General features: G+C 38.8%; 1 protein-coding gene across 1 annotated transcript in view; it reads left to right on the top strand.

The window, feature by feature from the left end:
- pola1 (polymerase (DNA directed), alpha 1) overlaps positions 1 to 22,028 on the top strand; it is a 281,247-nt gene that overhangs the window by 47,762 nt on the left and 211,457 nt on the right. Inside the window, exons 15-24 of the mRNA XM_043700756.1 lie at positions 2,652 to 2,806; positions 6,011 to 6,095; positions 7,044 to 7,105; positions 10,843 to 10,932; positions 12,970 to 13,086; positions 15,146 to 15,321; positions 16,815 to 16,944; positions 18,134 to 18,253; positions 19,764 to 19,875; positions 20,483 to 20,607. Of these exons, the coding sequence (XP_043556691.1) occupies positions 2,652 to 2,806; positions 6,011 to 6,095; positions 7,044 to 7,105; positions 10,843 to 10,932; positions 12,970 to 13,086; positions 15,146 to 15,321; positions 16,815 to 16,944; positions 18,134 to 18,253; positions 19,764 to 19,875; positions 20,483 to 20,607 (1,172 nt within the window). The remainder of the gene's footprint in view (positions 1 to 2,651; positions 2,807 to 6,010; positions 6,096 to 7,043; positions 7,106 to 10,842; positions 10,933 to 12,969; positions 13,087 to 15,145; positions 15,322 to 16,814; positions 16,945 to 18,133; positions 18,254 to 19,763; positions 19,876 to 20,482; positions 20,608 to 22,028) is intronic.

Genomic DNA, 22,028 nt, shown 5'->3' with positions numbered 1-22,028 from the left:
CCAGATTCACCAGGATGTTACTTAGGATGAAGCATTATAGATCTGAAGAGAGGCTAGCTAAGCTCAAGTTGTTTTCTTTTGAGCAAAGAAGATTGACGGGCGACCTGATAGAGGTGTATAAGATTATGAAGGGCATGGGCAGATTGGATAGAAAATAGCTGTTCTCCTTAGTTGAAGGGTCAATAATAAGGTATAATCTTAACGTGCAAGGCTGGAGGTTATGATATGATTAGAGGAAAATGTTTTTCATCCAAAGAATGGCAGGGATCTGGAATGCACTCCCTGGGAGAGTAATTTAGGTGGGGCTCCTCACAACCTTTAAAAATATTTGTATGAGCATTTGCATTGTCAAAACATTAAAGGCAATGGGCCTAGTGCAGGAATGTAGGAATAATGGGCCTATTACAGGGAAGTGGCAATGGTGTTAATTTTAGTATAGTTTTGGTGCTACAGACTTGGTAGACAGAAGGCCTTCTTCTATACTCTGTGAATCTGTGAAAGAGTTCACTAGAATGCTGGGTGAAAGCTAAGGGGAACCATTGAATTTACTATAACAACAGAAAATTCTGGAAGCGCTCAACGGCTCAATGGTTACTACCATTTAAGGTTGATGAACCATTGCACTGAGGCAGCAGTAAAACATGGAGACATTTTACCTGTATGACAGATTTCTCTCCATCAGGGATTTTGCTGATCCTTGACTTCTCGAAAATGCGTGCAGATAATTGCAATGGTGCTATTGTAAAGACTATTTCCAACCATATTCTGTAGTTTACCGAAGGAAAGTTGGGCCTCCTTTCATTAAAGCAGACTGGGCATAATTGTGGTGTGATGTGAGGGAAAACGTAATGAAGAAGCTGAAGTTATATCAAACACCGTACCTTGTACAACCTTTCTTTCCTACTGCACCCTCCTGAACAAGCAGACTTATGTTGGGCTGTGATTCCAAGGATACTGCCGTGAATACAGACATTGAGTGTTGACTTCTGGACATAGAGGGATAGTACAGACGAGCTTGCTCTTGTCCTCATCTCACATCGTGTTCACACAAAAATTTAGTTTCCATAATATTTTTCCTCCCTTTTACCACACCTGGAAACAGTGAGATTGGTTATAACACCATTATTATTGCGGTGACTGAGATGGACTGATTCAACACTGAACACATGTTGAATCTGGCTTGCCTCACGCTGGTACACATATTTGTCCATTAATTATAATTATCCAAACATGCAAACAATTTTCTATTCCAAATCGTGTTTTTGTCATCACTGACCTACATTGTTGCCCTGTTTCAAATCTGCATTTCAAATTCTCAACAACTGTTTAAAATGAGACATTACGTTGACTCTCTTTTTCTCCATGTAACCTCTCCTAGCTTGAGAATTAATAACCCCCATGCCACCACCTACCCCATAACTAGTCATCTGTACATTTCTCTGACCTGTTCTGCATCCAGCCTCATAATTGATGCATAATTTTTAGAATTCTGCCCTTGAACTCTACCTTCTCTCCATTTCCCTGTTTTCCTTTGGAATCCTTTTTCACCATCTATCTATTTATTATCGATCTCCTTCACCAAACCAGTTTTTCACCCATCCAGTATCATCTCCTTTAACTGGGTGTTTGTCTTCTGATTATTATGCAGTGCCTTGGATGTTTTCCAATGATTGGTCGTCATTGTGATGGTGCATTATTTTTTCTCATAATATACTAAGGTTCATAAATTTAACCCAAAAATGGAAATGGCCTGTCTGTTTTTGCTGGAACTTTGTAGATTTGTTTTTATTAAATTATTGGGATAGGGTTATTTAACTGGGACTAATAAGCCAGAGAACTGAGCTAATGTTATGGAGAGCAAAGGTTCCCCACAGAGTGTTTGGGGCTTGGTCATTGAATAAATTCAAGGTTGAGTTAGACCAGTATTTGATCTCCAAAGTTGTTAAGGTGCTGTGGTCCTTTCAAGCAGGCAAATGGAGTTAATGTCCTGATCTGACATGATCTAATGATATTGCAGAGCAGGCACAAATGGCCTAATCCAGTTCCTGTTTCTTATGATCTCCCTGGAAGTTTACGAATTCAAAATCATTTTCTTTTTAAATCTAGAGGTGAAAAACTGGTATTTATAACAACTTACCATGAAGCTATTGCACTGTAATAAAACATGAACTGGTTTACTGATATCCTTGTAGGAAAAGCTGTTTGTTAACCATGCTCTGAAGTGGACTAGCAAGTCTTTGAGTGTAGCAAGCCCGAGTACAATGATTCAAGAGGAATTCTGCAATTTGCTTTCCACACTAAAGCCTTGCACTCTGGGAAATGGATGGGCAGCTGATGCCCATAATATCTTTGTCAACGATATTCACAATCTCAAAGAAAATTTAAAACAAAAATAGTAGCTTTTACTTCTTGGATTTCTTCTTTCATTTTGAAACACATAGTTAAACAGTATTTTGAGTTGGAATTTGATTTGTTCGCAGTGCTAGCTGGATCTCAAATGGTATCAAGTTGGGTGCAGGGGTGGAGGAAGAGATATGGATGCTGAGACAGAGGGCAGAAATGGTCAAGATGTGTATATATAAGGTTGAGATTTTAACTTGATAGATCATATATCAGGTGAATAGCTAACGGTTCTTTGTTTCCCTGTTCAGAGTTAGCCAACAATCCCATGAGTTGGTGCAAAGTGGAAGCTGTAGTGCAAAAGATGGAGCATGTGACTGTGGTGAAAGATATTGCCCCTCCTCCTCTTGTCATTATGTCGGTCAGCATGAAGACTGTGCAGAACTCCAAGACTCATCAAAATGAGGTACTTGTTTAAAAATAAAGTCTCATTTTCAGTATGTTATTAATGGCAGTCAATAACACCATTCTGCCAACACCCACATTTAACTTGTATTCATGTTTCTTTTTTAGCAGTAACAATCTGAAGGTTCAGAGTTGTCCCATATTGTCAGTGTTTTAAGGGGTTGGGGATGTTGACCTTGTGAGGAAATGTTGAACAAGTTGGAGTTTAGGAGATTGATAGTTGATCTTATTGAAAACTATGTGATCCTGAGGAGTCTTGATAGGGTAGACACAGCCAAGGTATCTCCTTTTGTGAGGGAGAGTAAAACTGGGGACTTGAGTTAAAAATAAGAGTTCTCCCACTTCAGAAAAAAGAAAGGTACTTTTTTTTTTCTGAGGGTCATGAACCTTGGAACTCTTCTCCAGAGAATGGAATGGAATTAGAAGCATTGAGTATGTTCAAGACAGGTAAATGTATTTTTAACTAACAAAGGAGTCCAGGGTTATCAGGAGTACACAAAAAGCTAGAGTTGATACCAGAATCCGTATGATCTTATTGAATGGTGGAGCAATCCAGAAAAGCTGAAAGGCCTGTGTAAAGAAATTGAATGATCCACATTGAGAGCGAAAAGACATTTATGTACATACTGTGATTCATTGCAATCATTCCGGTAGCCATCACTTCATTTTATAAATTCTTTTTGTCTCTGAATGAATACAGAGTAACAAATCCCTTCATCTGAAGCTCAGCCTAATTGGCTGTGAATTTCTTCAAGTTATTGTTTATTTGGATCCAATGTGGAAACAATCATTGATAATCTCAACTCTTTGCCATCATTTAATGTTTGCTTCTGTTTAAGCAACGAGTGCTGATTACTTCACTGTGGGGTTTACTTGTGTTGAAGAGACTATACGGAACACATTAGTGTAAATTAACTGATGTGACAAATACTTTATGCTGAATCTTTGCAGCGTTGGTGATGGACAGTTTGGATTGGGTAGAATTTCAAAATGTCAAAAATCTGAAGCGAGATCCTGGCCTACCTGCAATTTTCCCACTTTCTTTCGAACAGATGTGGGATTATGGCTGAGGAGTTGGACAACAGACTCACTTATAGGATGCAAGCTGCCCATTAAATATTAAAAGAATTTTGTATGCCTCCAAATCAGCCATCTTTTTAATTTTAGCCCAGGTTGATCTGCTTTCCTGGGGCCTTTGGACACTTGGTGGCTTGTTATGGACCAGACCAAACCCCTTCAAATATATCAAGGAGATAACCTAAATCCTAACTTTGTCTTATTTAAAGGCAAGGTTAAGGTACTATGTTCCAGATGTAATAAACGCCATTTCGATTAGTTATACTACTTGGCTTCAAGCGAAACACACTATATTCTTACCCTATGGTTAAAATCCAAACAAAAAAGTGAATACCTCTATTGAAACCTTATTAGAATAGTAGATTATTTAACTACTAAACAGCTGTTTATTGTAATATTATAATACACTCCATTATAACAACATCCCATAAACACACTCTTGACAAAGTCAGTAAAATATATTATCTCACAGGAAGTTCTCCAGTCGAGGAGGAAACTACATCAAGAGAAAGTTCTGGGAGAGGGAGAGCTCAAGCATTTTGCTGTAGTAGGGAGACATCTGTGGCAGCTTCAAATCCCCAACAACTTCTGCAGGCTAATCTAAAACCCTGGTTCTGTGGGAGCTGAACTCCAGCCATTCATGCTGCTTCTATTGTTCCAACTTTAAAAAAAAATACCCAAGGCCTCACAAGCTGATTGCTTTATTGGCTTGGGACAGACTGCTCTTCACCTGTGACTCAACCTCTCTTTACTTAAAAAAAGGACAAAAATCTTAAAGCCATAATATTGTTACAGACTAAAAAGGGGCAGGAACTGCTAGATTCTGTGAGTAATCTGGTATGCAGAGCACAGTCTCAAATTCACAGCTTTGTGGATGCCACCAAATTTGGAAGATGCTCTGAAGAGGATAGTGTTAAACTTCTAAAGAAAGTGAAAACAGAAAATTGTTGGAGAATGTCAGCTGGTCTGGCAGCATTGTTAGAGAGCGAAGTGGAGTTAACGCTTTGACTCCCATATGATACTACTTCAGCACTGAAAGTGGCTGGAAAATGGTGCCTTTTATTCTGTTATCGAGGGAGGGGTGGACGCGGGCTGTGAAGGAGGAGGGAGAGGGGAGCAACAGATGGTGTGTATCCAAAGCAAAAAGGAACATAATTGGTGGTGAAGGAAAGTTTGGGGTATGGGATAGTCCAAATTGAGGACAGTAGTTATGCTCTGAAATTGTTCAACAAGTATTGAGTCTCAGAGGCCCAAACATGCCTGCAGTGCATGGAAGATGATGTGGTGTTCGTCAAACTTGAGTTGGGTTTTGGACAGAATGGTAGTCTATTCAGCTCATGGTCTCTTCCCCTTTTTTCAACAGCATGATTAGATTAATCCCCAAACCATCCAATCTCCTTAATCTTTCTCTGCTGCCTGACAGTGGCTGATGGCCAATTCTACCCATCTAACAATCAGCTCTCTAACCTTCCTCCCTTTGCGGCAGAGAAATGGAAGCCGGGAATGTAAATTGGGTTCAACTGTTAAATTCAAGATCTGAGGGAAACCAATTATCCTGGCTTTGCCATACCCTCCAGCTTCATCCTTGCCTCTGAGTAATATGGAGATCCAGTTAGTCATAGAAGAATCATAGAATCCCTACAGTGTGGAAGCAGGTCATTTGGCCCAACAAGTCCACATCGACCCTCTGAAGAGTATTCCACCCAGACCCATTCCCTTGCCCTATTGCTCTACATTTCCCCTGACTAATCCGAAACAGTACGGCAATTTAGCATGAACATTTCACCTAACCCGCACATCTTTGGACTCTGGGAGAAAACCCACACAGACACTGGGGGAATGTGCCAACTCCATACAAACAGTCGCCCAAGGCTGGAATTGAGCTTGGGTCTGGTGCTGTGAGGCAGCAGTGCTAACCACTGAGCCACCATTCTCCCTTTGTTCATTCAGTCAGATCCTGTATCAAACCTTGGCTTCAGTAATTTGAGTTCATCTTAACAACAAGAAAATGAAATGTGGCCAGAATAAAGCAAGAAGATGTTTGCTTCTTGTATTGTAGTGAAATATCTTAAAATTAATCTTTAATTTTTGTTGAGACGGTCTATCTATCCATTACCTTCTGTTCCAGATTGTGGCCTTGGCAGCTTTAGTTCATCACAGATTCCCTCTGGACAGAGCTGCTCCCCAGCCTCCATTTCAGTCCCATTTCTGTGGTAAGTTCTTCATTTTCTCTTCTGAAAGAAGAGCATACAATATGCAAATCCAGCATGCCCCTATAGACGCAGGTCACTTGAGTGGTCAGTGACATTCAGTTGCTAAACTGGATTGAGTTGGCCTTGTTGGGTTCTTGTGCTAAAGTCCTCAATGGAATAGATTGCACTTCTCTTGATCCACTTCCTGGTTATTTAGCAGGACTTGCAATTTGTTCAGAAAGGTTTCAGTGAGACTGATGATGAAATGCTGCTGGTGTACAGTGGGAATGATTTACTGATGTAAAGACAGATTGTGAAGCAGAATGGGTTTTTTTTCTCTGCATGTAACCTGTGCTTGATGTTAGCCCTTGGAGCAAAAGCAGAAACCTTTTGTCCCCAGTTTAAACTGCTTTATATGATCACAACATTGAATCTACCCAAATTCCTGAAATCAATTTTTTCCCTTTTTTGTCATATTTCTTAAAATAGTGATACACTATGATAGCTATTAGGAACTATCTGTTGTTTGCTGGAGTAAGATGAAAAGAATAGTGTTGCCATGCTCTTTAACCATGTAGAACGTCACTGTTGAAGTCCAGTGTTGTCATGCACTGATGTCCTTTTGTTTTTCCACTCAACAGCAAGCACGAGTTGTTGCTTGGGACTGGGAAACCTGTTCAGGTAATGTTCCCAATCGTTCAGAGTGTGACTTCAGGGTAAATAGTACCTTGTTCTTTCTGAGACAAGTTGTACAAAAACAGAGATGGACCTAGGTTTTGATCTGCAAACCAATTGCAAAGAGTCCAGTGGATTCCCACTCTGTGATCCTCACTTCTATAAAGACGATCCAAATATTGGGAGTTTTGGAAGGAAGTAGATCGGGTTCCTCCATTTTCCAAACACGTTCTCAAGGAAGAAATTTCAGCAGTCACAGCATTTTTGAAACACTAATACTGTCTTTCTTTCTAGTCATCACCAAACCTAGTGATTGTATATTTCCTTATGATTTTCGGGAGGCACTGATGAAAAAAGTAAGTCATTTCTGTCTGTCTGTATACTGTATATACATGTGTAGAATGTTACTTATATATGAAGTTATTAATATGGAGATAAAGGAATCAATCTGTATGCTTGTATTGAAATTATGCTTTTTCATTTCTGATCATTTCCCTTTTGAATACATTGAAGTAATGTTCATACTGTTCCCAGTCATTTCTCATTAATAAAAATCTATGTGAGAATACATGTTTTGTCAATTTATAAATCAAAATATGTTTTGGTTTTAATTCCCTGAGCTGCCCCTCATGAACTTGAATAACGTAGACTGGGTCAATTATCATCTTTGAATGAATTAATCAAACTGGTGGTCTTTCTTCACCTTGCTGGAATAATTGATTGATTGATTTAATTCATTGTCATATACCAAAGTACAGTGAAAAGCTTTGTTTGAGAGCAGTACGGGCAGATCATAGTAAGCAAGTACATACAGGTCATAGGGTGAGAAAAAACTTGGTCAGAGTGAGGCATACAGGTTACACCACACAGGATGTGCACGAAGCAAGATCAACATTAACAGGATCAACATTATTTGGAGTTAGAGAGTCCATTCAGCAGTCTAATAACGGCAGGGAAGAAGTTGTTCCTGAACCTGTTGGTGCATGTGTTCAAGCTTCTGTATCTTCTGCCTGATGGAAGAGGTTGTAGGAGAGCCTTGCTGGGGTGGGAGGGGTGTTTGATGATGTTGGCAGCCTTTCTGTGGCAATGAGACGTGTAAATGGAGTCCATGGAGGGGAGGTTGGCTTCCATGATGGTCTGAGTTGTGCACACAACCTTTTATAGTTTCTTATAGTCCTGGGCACAGCAGTTGCCATACCAGGCTGTTTTGCACCAGTATAGAATACTTTCTGCAGTGCATCTGTAAAAGTTGGTGAGGGTCCTAATGGACACGTTGAAATTTCCTGAGCCAGCTGAGGAAGAAGAGCCATTGTTGTGTCTTCTCAATCGTTGCGTCTACATGGGAAGTCCAGCACAGGTTGTTGGTTATCATTACTCCAAGGAACTTTACGCTGACCACCATTTCAAGCTCAGCTCTGTTGATGTAGATGGGGATGTGTACTTCTCCTTTCTTTCTGAAGTTAGTGATCAGTTCTTGCACTTTGCTGACCTTGAGAGAGAGTTTGTTATGTTTGCACGACGACATTGAGCCCTCTCGCTCCCTTCTGCATTCTGGCTCATCGTTGTTAGATATCCGCCCCACTATGGTGGTGTAGTCAGCAAACTTGGAGGTGGCGTTTGTTTGCAATTTGACGATAACAGTTGTGAGTGTACAGGGAGTACTGTAGGGGGCTGAGGACGCATCCTTAGGGGGCTCCAGTGTTGAGGTTATCATGGAGGAAGTGCAGTTGTCTATCTTCACTATTTGCGGTCTATGGGTCAGGAAGCTGAGGATCCAGTTGCACAGGGCAGAGCCGAGAGCTAGGTCTCTGAGTTTTGAGATCACTTTGGAGGGGATTATGGTGTTGAAGGCAGAGATGTAGTTGATGAGCAAGAGTCGGACTTAGGTGTTGGTTTCCAGATGTTCGAGGGGTGAGTATTGGGCTCGGGAAATGGTGTCTGCTGTGGACCTGGTTCCGTCAGCAGGCAAAAATCAGGAGATCAAGGCAGGTTGGGAGACTGGAGATGATGTTGGCCATGACCAGTCTCTCGCCGCACTTCATGGTTATAGAGGCCGGAGCCACTGGGCAGTAGTCATTAAGGCATGTTGCATGTGCTTTCTCAGGTACCAGGATGATGGTGATCTTCTTGACGCAGGTGGGGACTTCAGCTTGTAGGAGGGAGAGGTTGAAGATGTCAGCTGCTCCACACAGGATCTAAGTGCACAGCTGGGGACTCTGTCCTGGCCCATTGCTTTCCTCAGGTTGACTCCCAGGAAGACCGATCTGACATCTGAAGCAAAGACGGAGGGAACAGGAGAATTTGCTTGTCCAGTCATTATCCAGTGATCTCTATGAATCAGGGAAGCACTGGGCTCAGATTTGGTGCCCTTTTTGATCAGTAACTTTCTGACATGCACTAACCTGAATCAGACCACAGAATACTTCAGTGTAAGTCAATGCTTCCAAAGAGAATACAAATATCTAGCTGAAAGAGATTGTAATGTTGACTTTGAGAGGCTGATGGTTGATTAAATCAGTGGATATATTAGTGAAATACTTCATGAATTAAGAAATGACAATTTTCATTTGGAAGGATCATTTTTCACTTCTTGGACATGGATTATCATCTGTGATTCTGTCAGAACTTTCTCTCTCATAAGGCTGGTTGAAAATGTTGATCACTGAATCTATGACTACAGAATTACCACAGGAAGAATGTTCTGGCAGTCTGTCTTTTAAAAAAAGAAGCAAAATATTTCTTAAATGTTGAGAGAGTGGCAAATGTTGGTATTTGGAAGTATCTGGATGTCCTTACACATATATAATTGGGAACATGCAGGTGCGGCAAGCAAATGGTCTGTTAGTTCTAAGTAGCCATGATCGAATGGCGGAACATACTCAGTGGGCTGATTGGCCTAGTTCAGTTCCCATATCTTATGGTCTCATGATCTTGCTGTAAACGGTTTGGAATACATGAGTAACGCAGTCTCTGTACAATTGTATTGCACCCTGTTGAGACCACTTGAATACGGCATGCTTTTTTGGACTCTTTAAGAATGTACTTATCTTGAAAGGTTTCGGGAGATTAAGGGCATTGTCCTGTGAAGAGTGATTGAATACACTAGGTCTGAATTTTCCTGAAGTTCAGAAAAATGAGGGGAGTTTGCATTGAAGCCTGAACAGTACTGAAGTGGCTTGACAGATTAAGTGGTGGTGGGACATTCGTTCGGTCTTGGGATTCTGGAACTAGATGTTACTGTCTCAATATAAAATTAATGCTTGACAGCTTAGAGTGTGATGAGCAATTTCTTCACTCACACGGTTGTGAACCTTTGTAATTCATGGCCACAAAGAGGTCTAGATTCTCCATTAAGTAAATCGTGATATATATGCATAGTGCAGGAACGGACAGCTGAAGTAGATGTTTGGTCGTGGTCTTATTGAATGGTGTAGCAGACTTGGAATGTAAAGTGGTACTCCCTGTTTCTTATACTGTTGATTAAATTTACAATTATTTTTACATTGTGTGAATGGTGTAAGGAGTTAATGTGTGTTTTTAATCTTGTTTCACTTGACTATAAAGATAACTCTTAAGGTTTTTATTGAGTTGATTTTCTTCAGGCTTCTTGTCCAAGGGACTATCTTCCAAGGTCTGGATTTTAAGTATGACTTTACCAACCAATTCAATGCCTACACTCTTAAGATTGGCACCAGTAATTGTACAGACCAATTTTTTGCAATCGTCATCAAATAAAGAAGGAGCTGCGCTGCATCAATATATTCTTCGTCCCTTATGAGCTGACACCATATGGATGATTACATTTGGCAGTGATTCTTTAAGGTTAAAAGTTAAATGCGTTAAGTAATAAGGGAAATAAAACTATGTGAGAAAGCTCAAGATGCTGATAAAAAAGAATTGTAGAACGTGATGGGAAAAGCTTGTACAAGCTGTGTGTTGTGACTACTTTGCTGTCGTAATGAACCTTATTAATGTGGGGTTGAGCAAACCAGTCCTCTCAGTCCATGCTGAAGGTGAATTAATGAGGTTGTACAAATTCTAGATATACAGCTTTGCAGTTAAAACTCAACTTGATTTATCCTCCTGATTTCAGGATGCCAAAGTTGAGGTTGCTGCTACTGAAAGGACTCTCTTAGGCTATTTCCTGGCAAAAATTCACAAAATTGACCCTGATGTTCTTGTGGTAAGTAGAAACTTAAAACTGTATTGATGATTGTTCCAAGAGGTCCTGAATGTGAAAGTTCACAGCTACTGAATTAAATTATAATGTAAAGTGCGGTGACCATTGTCAGCATTTAATTACAAAAAAAAGGCTTTTATGTCGTCATTTGCAAATGATTTGGTACAAACCAACCTAAATTTTCTGAAGCGTCTGCCTTTTCAGAATTCTTATATTTCAGATTTCACATAGACCAAACTAACCCAGTTGAACTTGCTTGTGATTGACTTTTTAAGCTATGTTAACATCAAAGTATATTTGAATTCATCTAAAATTGTTCATCGAGCCAGTAGTGCTTTTTACTTATTATTTATTTAGCTTATAATTCATCAGAGTTATTACATGTGTTCAAGTACAAGGTGACCCACCTGCCAGTTTAGCTTGCAACAAAACAAGACACTCTGGTGCTTAGGAACGTGAAAAATATACTGAAAGGCCAATTATAGTTAATACACTGATGATATGTCATGAATGCTGGGTATGTTTTTTGGTGGGAAATACTGTTTACTGGTGCCTGGACAATTGTGGAAAAAATGTACAGTGTAAAGTATATAGAAAGCAGAAAACAATGTATTCCTTTCAAATGTTAGTTATGGATTTGATCTGATGGAGAATATGGACAAAAGCCAAGATCAAATGGGTGAAATTAATTTCATTGCAATTTTGGACCTTTACACTTACTCTTCCTACTGACTTCATCTATCCCCACCTCCAAAAGGAACTGGCCTGTATTGAATTAGTTCCCAGATACAACATCTTCCATCCCTTTAGCTCTGCAAAATGACCACCCTGACTGAGCTTCCACTATGATGATTGACTGACATTTGGGGGTGAATTGAATCCTGTCTTCACCACATTGTCTCATAAACCCTTTTTTTTTCTGCACAGGACATGAAAAAAATCAGGAAAGTTTCTAATTTTTCTTTGGTTTGTCTACTTTGAATAAGTTGTCTTTTGAATGTTCGACAATTGACAGGCAAGGCCCACTGGTCCACTGAATTTGCCCTGCATAAATGTGTTGTCCATTGTAATAAGTCTAATATGTCCAATCCTCATCCATTTGGTGCCATGTAAGTTCTGGGAGTGACAGAAACCCTTTCAATTCGGGAAAACAATTTGAAAATTCCGAAGCAAGCTTATGAGGTGCTTAAAGGTATTCTAACAAATTACTTTGGCCCTGATTATTATTCAAGTGTATTAATCTTTTTGTATGTGGTGTTCTCAGCCAGCTCTTGTCCAAAGCCTCTTCCATAGTTCCAATAGTGGAATCAAGCTGCTCCCTAATAGCTAACCTAAATCTGTATTTTTCATAATCTGAGATTATGATTTCTGTTTTTTTTTTAAACACTAGTATAGTAAATACCTCACTGGATGAAGTATTCAGACGCCGAGAATTATGATCTGGAGAGATTAGGTTATACCCAATCATGGCAGCTTGGGTAATTTGAATAAACCTGGTATTAATAATGGTGACCGTGAAATTACCAGATTACTATAAAAATTACTATAAAATATCCAGTTGGCAAGAAACATCTGCCTTCATGTTCAGTCTGGCCTTAAATATGACTCCAGATCCAGATAGTATGGTTGATGCTTAAATGCTTTCTCTCTTCCAAGCATCTCTATCATACATTTAAGGATAGACAATAAATGCTAGGGCTGCAAATGTAAATAAATGAAAAAAAATTTCAGCCGAAGCCAACAAGCTAATAAACACGGTATAGACATTTATTTTTATAAATATCAATGATATTACTTTAAGTCCATGCTTCTCAAATCTAGAGAATCTGCTTTCTGAGTCTTCTTGCGGATTAAGATATCGTAAATTTGGTATTTTTTTTAAAGAAAGTCTGGTTTGATAAAGGCCAGCACGTGTGTAAGGGTGTGTACCAAGGTTGTGACTGGAGTTCTGAAGCATCCCATGGTTATGCTGCACCTGGTAACATTTCCTCAGTCCTTCATTGTGCTACTCATTTAAAACCAATGTGCATTAACTTGCAGGGCCATGATATTTATGGATTTGATCTTGATGTCCTATTACAAAGAATTAATGTCTGCAAAGTTCCTCACTGGTCAAAGATTGGTCGATTAAGGAGATCTGCAATGCCGAAACTTGGGGTAAGGCATAGTTCAGTTCTTCAGAATGAGAAACCTGCAAAACTGCCTGGCAACGCTAATAAAAGAAGTAAAGTTGCTGTTGTGTTGAAACAGCAACAGAGCAGAAGAAATGGAAATAGATTGCCACATATATTGGTAAAAATGCTTTTAACCTCGTGTCATTATGCATTTGATATATGCTACAGACTAAATAATGAAATGCCATTATCTGTCGAAAGGAAACCTACACAATATGTGACCTCGGAATGCGAAGCATTATCCCAGATGCAGAGTGAAGGGGAAAACACTTGTCATCACACCTACATTAAAAAAAAACAAAATTAGCAGTCTGCACAATGACATCCTTAATGTTAAGGTGCAAGAATAAGTGCACTTAGTGTTGCAAAAATTGTTCAGTAAGATTTAGTGTAATGTTACAGCAGTAAGCTTTAGAAAGCTAGACATGTATTGTTTGTTAATTGCAATTACTTTAGACGATTTTCTGCTTAATAAAGAAGGTGTCAAAGCACTAGCATATTATCACTTATAAATCAGACTTATACAAAAGGTTTTTTTTAACCTGTTTATCAACTGGGTGAATTAGATTCTGGTCTGAGTGAATGGAGTTACTGTTGGAGCTAAGTAGTCCGCCTATGCTTCTGCTTATTCAACTGCAGCTGCAGTGAAGGGAATTGTAGGAAGGAATATTTTAATATCTGGTAGTCTGTCCATCCAGAGAGAGAAAGAGAGCAAAAATACCCAGACCATTTTAAGTTACGTCTCCCAAGCACATGTAATATGGATTTCCTCTATCTGCAGGGAAGCTGATCATTTGTGAACTGTTTACAGAAACAGGCTTTTCAACTCAACTGCTGTATGATTGTTGAGTGTGGTGCTGGAAAAGCACAACAGGTCAGGCAGCATCAGAGGAGCAGAAGAATCAAGCTATCGGACATAAGATCTTCATCAGCTTATACCCGAAACTTCGATTCTCCTGCTTCTCAGATACTGCCTGACATGCTGTGATTTGTCAACACCACACTCTTGACTCTGCTGTCCAGCATCTGCAGTCCTCACCTTCTCTAGTGTATGATTGTGTTTATTCTCTGTACAAGTCTTCGCCATCTACATCCTCTCTACTTCTCTGTTTCTTGACATTTCCTTCTCTTTCCTTCACCTATATTCCATCTGAAAGATGTGAGCTATTTCTTTCAAACACTTGCTCCGGTTGTGTGTTCCACATTCTAACCACTTTCTTATTAAAGGAGCCATTAAAGGAGCTATCTATTTTGCCATTTTACTTCATTTGGTTTCTTATTTTCTTGGTGATATTTGTTTTGTTTTTTGCCAAAGGGTATCTCTTCACTGTTAAGGCATGATTTGCCAATTAACTAGCCTACAGGTTTCCAAATGCATGTATTAGCTGTATACCACAGTGGCCAGGATGCTGTGTCTGAATTTGGGATATCAAAATATTGGATCTCATGTTTGAGATTGCACATACTTGGTTTTTAAGTCAACTTTCCATCTCTGTCCCCTTGGCTGGAAATTCAGTGGGGGGTGCTGTATGATAAAGGTCAAGTCAGATCTGAGTTGGTGTGCTGCTTGCATGCAGATGCTCAGCCTGTGGGGTGGTGATGTGTTCTATTTGGCTTTGTTCCCTTCTTCTCTTACACATTGGCTCATTGTGGGATAGTCATCTATTCCATAGGAGTAGTGCGTAAGGCTAATTTTCCAGAAGTTATCCATTAGAAATCAGCAAGCAGCTGTGGGAAACATCTGTTAGCTATCCGTGCAACTTGGCCGTTTCATGCTATCAGAGTACTTTTGTGTGTTATTTAGGACAAAACCGTGGATGTCATTTCTTTTAAGAAAGGAAAATGTATTTGAAATAGGAGTACATTGAATATCGAAAATACTCTTGCTACGTTTAAGTTTTCCCTTTAATTGGCTCAGTGCTTGCACTTTGTGATATAATTCCCCAAGGCTTTTGTTTCAACTGTTTCTTTACATCCCGACTTCATTTATACAACTAATACTCCTCTTCATAACTCAACATGCTGTTGCTTTCTTTTTGAAGGGTCGTGGTGGATTTGTGGAAAAGAATGCAGCTTGTGGAAGGCTGATTTGCGACATTGAAATTTCTGCCAAGGAGTTGATTCGATGCAAGAGTTACAATTTAACGGAGCTAGTTCATCAGGTCCTCAAAACAGACAGAGTGACTATTCCAGCTGAAAGCATTCGTAATCTTTACAAGTGAGTAACATTGAAAGTTTGTATAGTTTTTTTTTTAAATGGAAGTTTTAAATGTAATTGAAAAGGCAGACATTGTTCTATTCCTGAAAGCCACTTATTCGTAGAAATTTGTAGAATCCCTACAGTGCAGAAGCAGGCCATTCGGCCCATCGAGTTCACAACGACACTCTGAAGAGCATCCCACCCAACCTCTACCACCCTGCATTTCCCATGGCTAATCCACCAAGCCTGCATATCCCTGGACAAATTAGCTTGGCCAATTCACCTAATCTGCACATTTTGGGCTATCGGAGGAAACTGGATCACCCAGAGGAGACCCATGCAGACACTGAGAATGTGCAAATTGCACTTAAACAATTGACTGAGGGTAGATCAAACCTGGGTACCTGACACTGTGAGGCAGCAATGCTAACCATTGAGTCATCGTGTTGCCAGTTGGTGAATAATGATATCAGAGCCATTCTTTACTTGGTCTTGTAATGTTTCACACTGTGACTAAACATAAGTGAATGCCTCCTAACTCAACTTTCTAATCTTTCAATAAGTGCCTCTTTTTATGTGTTCAAGTTAAACTCCACTTCCTGCCCACCACCAACATATAATAAAACATAGCTGATATATAATTAATTGTCTTGGTGATGGGTTCAGCTCTGTATTTCAGTTATCACCAGGTTTCAAATCTTTTCAGATTGCTGAGGTGGAAGATCCGTGCATCTACTGGGGTTTTTCATATTTTCAATTCACATATCGACTTCAAGGCAATTCTAATGAATTTATTTACAACATTAAATTGGCACTTTCATTCAGGGAGGGCCTGTTGATGCTAAATGGAAAATGTATCATGCAGGTTTTGTGGGGCGGTGAGGGTCAGGAAAATGGATTAAATGCCACAATTAGATCAGCCATGATCTTATTGAACTGTGGCAAAGACAAAATGGCCGCCTCCTACTCCTATTTCTTGCATTTAAGGTATTGCTGAAACAAGAAAGAACTTCACTCTGTTTAGCCAGATAGTTGATGGTGTTAACTTCGGTTCCAACATATGTCATGCAGATGATTAAAAGTGACTTAACAGTAGGATATCTTCAACAAGTGGGATGACTGACAGTAAGACTACATTTCTGAAGAAAACACATCTAACTGGGTCAACCTCAGTGGAAAGAAGGGTCACAAAGCAACAACCCTTAGAAGTGGAGTGTTATTCTTTCCTGACTTTATGAAGGAATACCATGATTTATCAGAGGACTTCATTTGTAATAATTTGCAGCTTGATACATTTTATCATACCTGTTGCCATTTGCATAGATTTGCAAATATTGGTATTAAATTGAAATGTTTTTGTTAAACCTTGAATACTGTAGACTAACAAAATAAGTTTGTGAAATATATTTTTCGTCCATGAGATAGTTGTGGCAAACAGATTTAATAGTGTTGTTTTTATTTGCTACTATACATTGCAATATTATGAACACTTTTTTCAATTGTTCCACTAGTGATTCTCCTCATCTCCTGTACCTACTTGAAAATACATGGATGGATGCAAAATTTATTCTACAGATCATGTGTGAACTGAATGTCCTTCCTTTAGCATTGCAAATAACCAGCATTTCTGGAAATGTCATGGTAATGTTGCAATTTTTACTGATTGTTTTTATATTCTAGTCATTTCTGTCTTCACTCCAAAGTATGATTATTGGAGTTTTTTAAAAACCTCTAAACATTAGCTTTTAGTTATAACAAGTTAAAGCAATGAGTGACTAATTTTCCCATAGTTCACTCTCCAAAATCCAGACTGTTTGGATTGTATTTCTCTGCTTATATTGTTCGCCCATTACCCGATTAATTTAATTCCATAAATGTCTGGTCATATTCATTGACTGCTCTGAATTGATTTCTGCTCCCCTGCTTTGGTTTCTTTAAATATCACTTGGACCCTAATGCTACCCTTAGCCTTGAGTTGCAATGTAGTTAGCACTGTCCCCTTTTGCACCCATTGCTGTGAATTGCAGTTCTGCCTCACCCAAAGTTAGTGACAGAGCCTTGCTACCATATCTACAAGCACAGATTATTCTTGCTACCATAATGTGAAACACAAATTAGTGGGTAAATAGAAAGATGAGGTGGGGATAACGATTTGTAGACAAAGAGAGCAATTATAGAAAATAAGTGTGGGTAAGAGCATCATCCAATCTGGGAAATATGGATAGACACACAGATTATTTGATTGATTGTCGGTTGATATGGACACTGCAAAACCATAATGTATTGGGTAAGAGAAAGGTAGGTTGCAATGGGTAAGATAGATGCTGGTCAGGGTGTTGAAAAGAGAAAAAGGTTGTGAGGTGAGAGAATTCACTGCGAGCAACACGGTTGCAAGTTGTATATGAGCGATCACCCAACCCTGAGGAAATAAGAGTTGGCCATTGGGTCCATTGTGTCTGGTTCCGCTAATTAACTAGACCATGGCTGGTAATTGTTCTCAACACCATTTTCCCCACACTATCCCCATATTTCCTTTATGTCGAGAAATCTTCATGAACTGAATTGTATCCTAGTTTATAAAAGTAGCACTGTTACCAAATTGAAAGGATGTATGTGTGATATGGGAAATGTGTGGTTTCAATTAAATTTTTCAAACTGTTACGAACAAATCCATCACATTGGTAATCAGAGGATTTGTTGATTCCAAGCCCTTGGAATGTTGACAACAAAGGGTTAAACAACGTAAATATAACTTTGGGAATTGGTATTGTGCACAAAACTTTTATTTTTGATGGATTGAATGCCTCAAACATTTTCTTGACTCTTCTAGTCACGAACACTGATGGGTGGTCGTTCTGAGAGAAATGAATATTTATTGCTGCATGCTTTCCATGAAAAAAACTACATTGTACCTGATAAACCATCATTCAAGAAGCATGTGCAGGAGTTTGTGAGTACCACAACACTTTAATACTATACCTTTATTTCCTACATGTATCTTTTTTATCTTATATTTAAGGTAAAATAATCGAGAGCTTACTTCCTATTTAATTCACTGAGCACGAGGACATAATTGAATATGTCTATTCTTGCTACCATAATGTTACAGTGGTAGCATTAAGTAATTTATGCAATAAATAACTAAAAATTGTGTTAATATTGTGAGATGGCTGGGTGCTGTATGCATTAGAATTCTTTGAGTGCAATTGGGGTTTTAAAGACACTGTAATGCACTGTACTTCCAGTGGCACATCATTTAAATATTGAAATCTGACAGGAGGAATCCTTTTCAATTGACAGATCACTCAATTGTGTGTCATAATGCTGCAGTAAAATTCTTAATGTAATGAGACGGTTGAGAGGGCTGTGTAAATAGCTGTGACATTGTAAAATTACCAATCTAATGAGCTCTCAATGATTGGAAACCTTTTGATAGGACTGGAGAAAATATCCTTTAAAGAATCCTAAGCCAGATTTCCTTGCCTCATTATACTTCTCATCCTCGTTAGGTTTCTCATTTTATTAGTGATCTCCCTCATCCATAATTTGCAGATGTTAGACTTTGAGTTCTTTTCAGCTTTTGGTTATTTTGCTTTGGAGCAAACTAGCTAAACTGACTTTTTGAAGAGATTTTCGTAAAATGCATTTGAAAATGCAGACAGCATCAGTTTGTTTCAGAATAATCCTCTGTGACTTCAAGATACTGCAAAATACCATGTACCCACTTAAATACCTTTAATGGAGCCAGTGCACGATTGGCTGCTATGTTTCTTACAGCAGCAACTACACTTTTTAAAAAGAAATCAGTTCTCCTGATGGTGATTCAAATATTTGCAAAGGCATTGAGGATGCTCTCTTGCTGTCCTTCAGATACTGAAATAGGATCTTTTACATTCACTCCAGGGGGTAAATGGAGAGGTGGTTGAGTGTCAGAAGGAGGTAACTTCTGAACATGCAGCACTGCCCAGGGGTGGCAGCCTGGGTTGTGTGTTCGAGAGGCGAGCTGAACCTGCATCTTGCTGACTGAGGTCTGAGGCACAGCTGTTAGCCAAGTTAAAGTAGATATTTTGTATGGATAAATGTTTTTAAGAATGTGTATCATTCATTTTTTAGTAATTGCATACATTTGTGAACATTTTTTAACAAATTATGAAGTTATTTTGTTTAATTTCTTTTGAATTTAGAAGTGTAAGGCGACATTTCCTGAATGTAGACTAAGCCACACAACAATCAATGCTTCTCCAACTACACCAAGTTTTTCTGATTGTTTTCATCCTGAAACCTTGTTTGGATTCTTGCTCATCTCCCTTAAACAGTAAAGGTGTTTCATAAAGTGATTAACATCTGCTTATTTACCACACTACACAAAAACCCTGCATGCTCTGTCTGTGAGCTTTCAGTTGTCCTGCTATTATGTGAAAACTTTGCCTGTTTCTCATGATAACTTTTGGCCATTCCAGGTTGATGATGAAGAAGGATATGTTGATGGAGGAGGTGGAAGCACAGGGAAAATGAAGAAAGTTCGAAAAAAAGCAGCATATACTGGTGGCTTGGTTTTGGAACCCAAAATTGGTAAGTTTAAGAATGCTCAACTAGATGAAATCCATGCTCTGTGTTTTATTCCCCTATAAGCTTTTTCGTCAATTCCAGAATGCACTGTTTCATGTTGTTCTGCAGACTGATAAGCCACAAAATATTGTGTTATCTTGTTGAAATGTCCAATTATTCCGATGTGACCCTGCAAGTGTAATGCTGACCTTATTTATCTGAGACAACCACTACACCTGAGCTTGTATCTATGACTTTCAATGAGTTTTCATCCAACTGTACTTCCAAGAGGAAGAATTTAGACCTGACTATATGAAATGTCTCCATTGTCACTGATATAGACATTATCTATATTGGCTCAAATGACAAATTAAATCTGGAGCTTCCCTGTTTGAACCACAATTTACAGATTTTTAACTTGTCCTTGACTTGACAATTTAGTTCTACAGAGAAACCAACCTCTTGCACATAGATTAAAAAGTAGATTTAGCTAATCTTTCCTGTTAACAAAACACAAGTGTCCACTCTCTTCCAATATATTTCTTTACCTCATGCACAATGGTTGGTTTTAAATATGCTTTTCTTGAAACAGATGGATGCAAATAAGAATTGATTTGTTATTGTTTTTCAGGTTTCTACGATAAATTCATATTGCTGCTTGACTTCAATAGCTTGTATCCTTCAATCATTCAGGAATTCAATATTTGTTTCACGACTGTAGAGAGAACTGCTGCAAATTCTCAAAAGAATCTGGAAGTAAGAACAATTTTATAGGTGGCTTGCTCATTATGAATATTGTACTTGACAAAATAGAAAGTTAACAAACTATCTTGTTACACTTGATTTCCACTCATTATTAACTGAGAACATTGAAAAGGTGGCAATTGCTAAAGTGGTCCTGATTTTGATATTCTTACCAGATTTTGTTCTGATGGATTTGTAATCTTGAAACTGAGAGACAAAAATCAGAAATGAAGAGCCTGGTATTGAGTGAAGCTTATTTAGCTCAGTCTACTATTTCTAAACAGAAGCCATGGATTTGTTTAAATATTTATTCAGCTGTTTAAACATTGATAGCAACCTATGGGACTGGATACTTCCAAGTATAAAACATTTCCTTGACATTAGATTCTAAATGATAATGCTTTTCACGCCAGAATAGTCAAATATTTAATTGCCCAGCCTCTGATAGTCCTCTGTAATAAAAAATGCATATATTCAGTACTCTGGGAAATATAAATTCCTCCAATGCCTTTATATATATTTCCATAGTTATGGGGACCAAGCTGAATCGAAAGCCATTGCAGTTCTTTTGGTATTAAATCGATCGTTTCGAATTTCAAAAGTATGAAATCAAGGAGCAAAAAGAGGAGAGGAAATAGATACAACGACTGTTACTTGAGAAAACGTACAGTGGGAACTAATGAGGCTTAATGCAGATTGTTCCCCTGGTTATGAGAGGTTGCATCCTACGAGATTGGAAGAAGTAGCTACAGAGGAAATGGAAGCATTGATAGTAATCTTTCAATAATTCTTAGATTCGGAAAGGGAAGTCTTGTTAAAACTCTACAAGGTAGTTCTTAGGTCACACTAGAAAATGATCAGCTTGGTCCAGATAACTATATACAGTCATTGGAGGAGTTTATATTTCCCAGAGTAGTGAATCTTTGAATTCTTTACTGCAGAGGAGGATTGAGGCTGGGCAATTAAATACATGGGTTGTTATATATACTAAAGGCTGACATAGAATTTTAATCAGTAAGAGAATAAAGGGTTCAAAGTTTGTGAGAAAATTTGTAGCTCGGGTGCTCGTTGTTGTGGTTCTGTTCACCGAGCTGGGAATTTGTATTGCAGACGTTTTGTCCTCTGTCTAAGTGACATCCTCAGTGCTAGGGAGCCTTCTGTGAAGCGCTTCTGTGATCTTTCCTCTGGCATTTGTAGTGGTTTGAATCTGCCACTTCCGGTTGTCAGTTCCAGCTGTCCATTGCAGTGGTCGGTATATTGGGTCCAGGTCAATGTGCTTATTGTTTGAATCTCCACTTCCGGTTGTCAGTTCCAGCTGTCCATTGCAGTGGTCGGTATATTGGGTCCAGGTCAATGTGCTTATTGATTGAATTTATGGATGAGTGCCATGCCTCTAGGAATTCACTGGCTGTTCTCTGTTTGGCTTGTCCTAT

The sequence above is a fragment of the Chiloscyllium plagiosum genome, chromosome 12 (assembly GCF_004010195.1).
Source record: "Chiloscyllium plagiosum isolate BGI_BamShark_2017 chromosome 12, ASM401019v2, whole genome shotgun sequence".
Classification (NCBI taxonomy): Eukaryota; Metazoa; Chordata; class Chondrichthyes; order Orectolobiformes; family Hemiscylliidae; genus Chiloscyllium; species Chiloscyllium plagiosum.
This window is presented reverse-complemented; position numbering and strand designations above follow the sequence as displayed.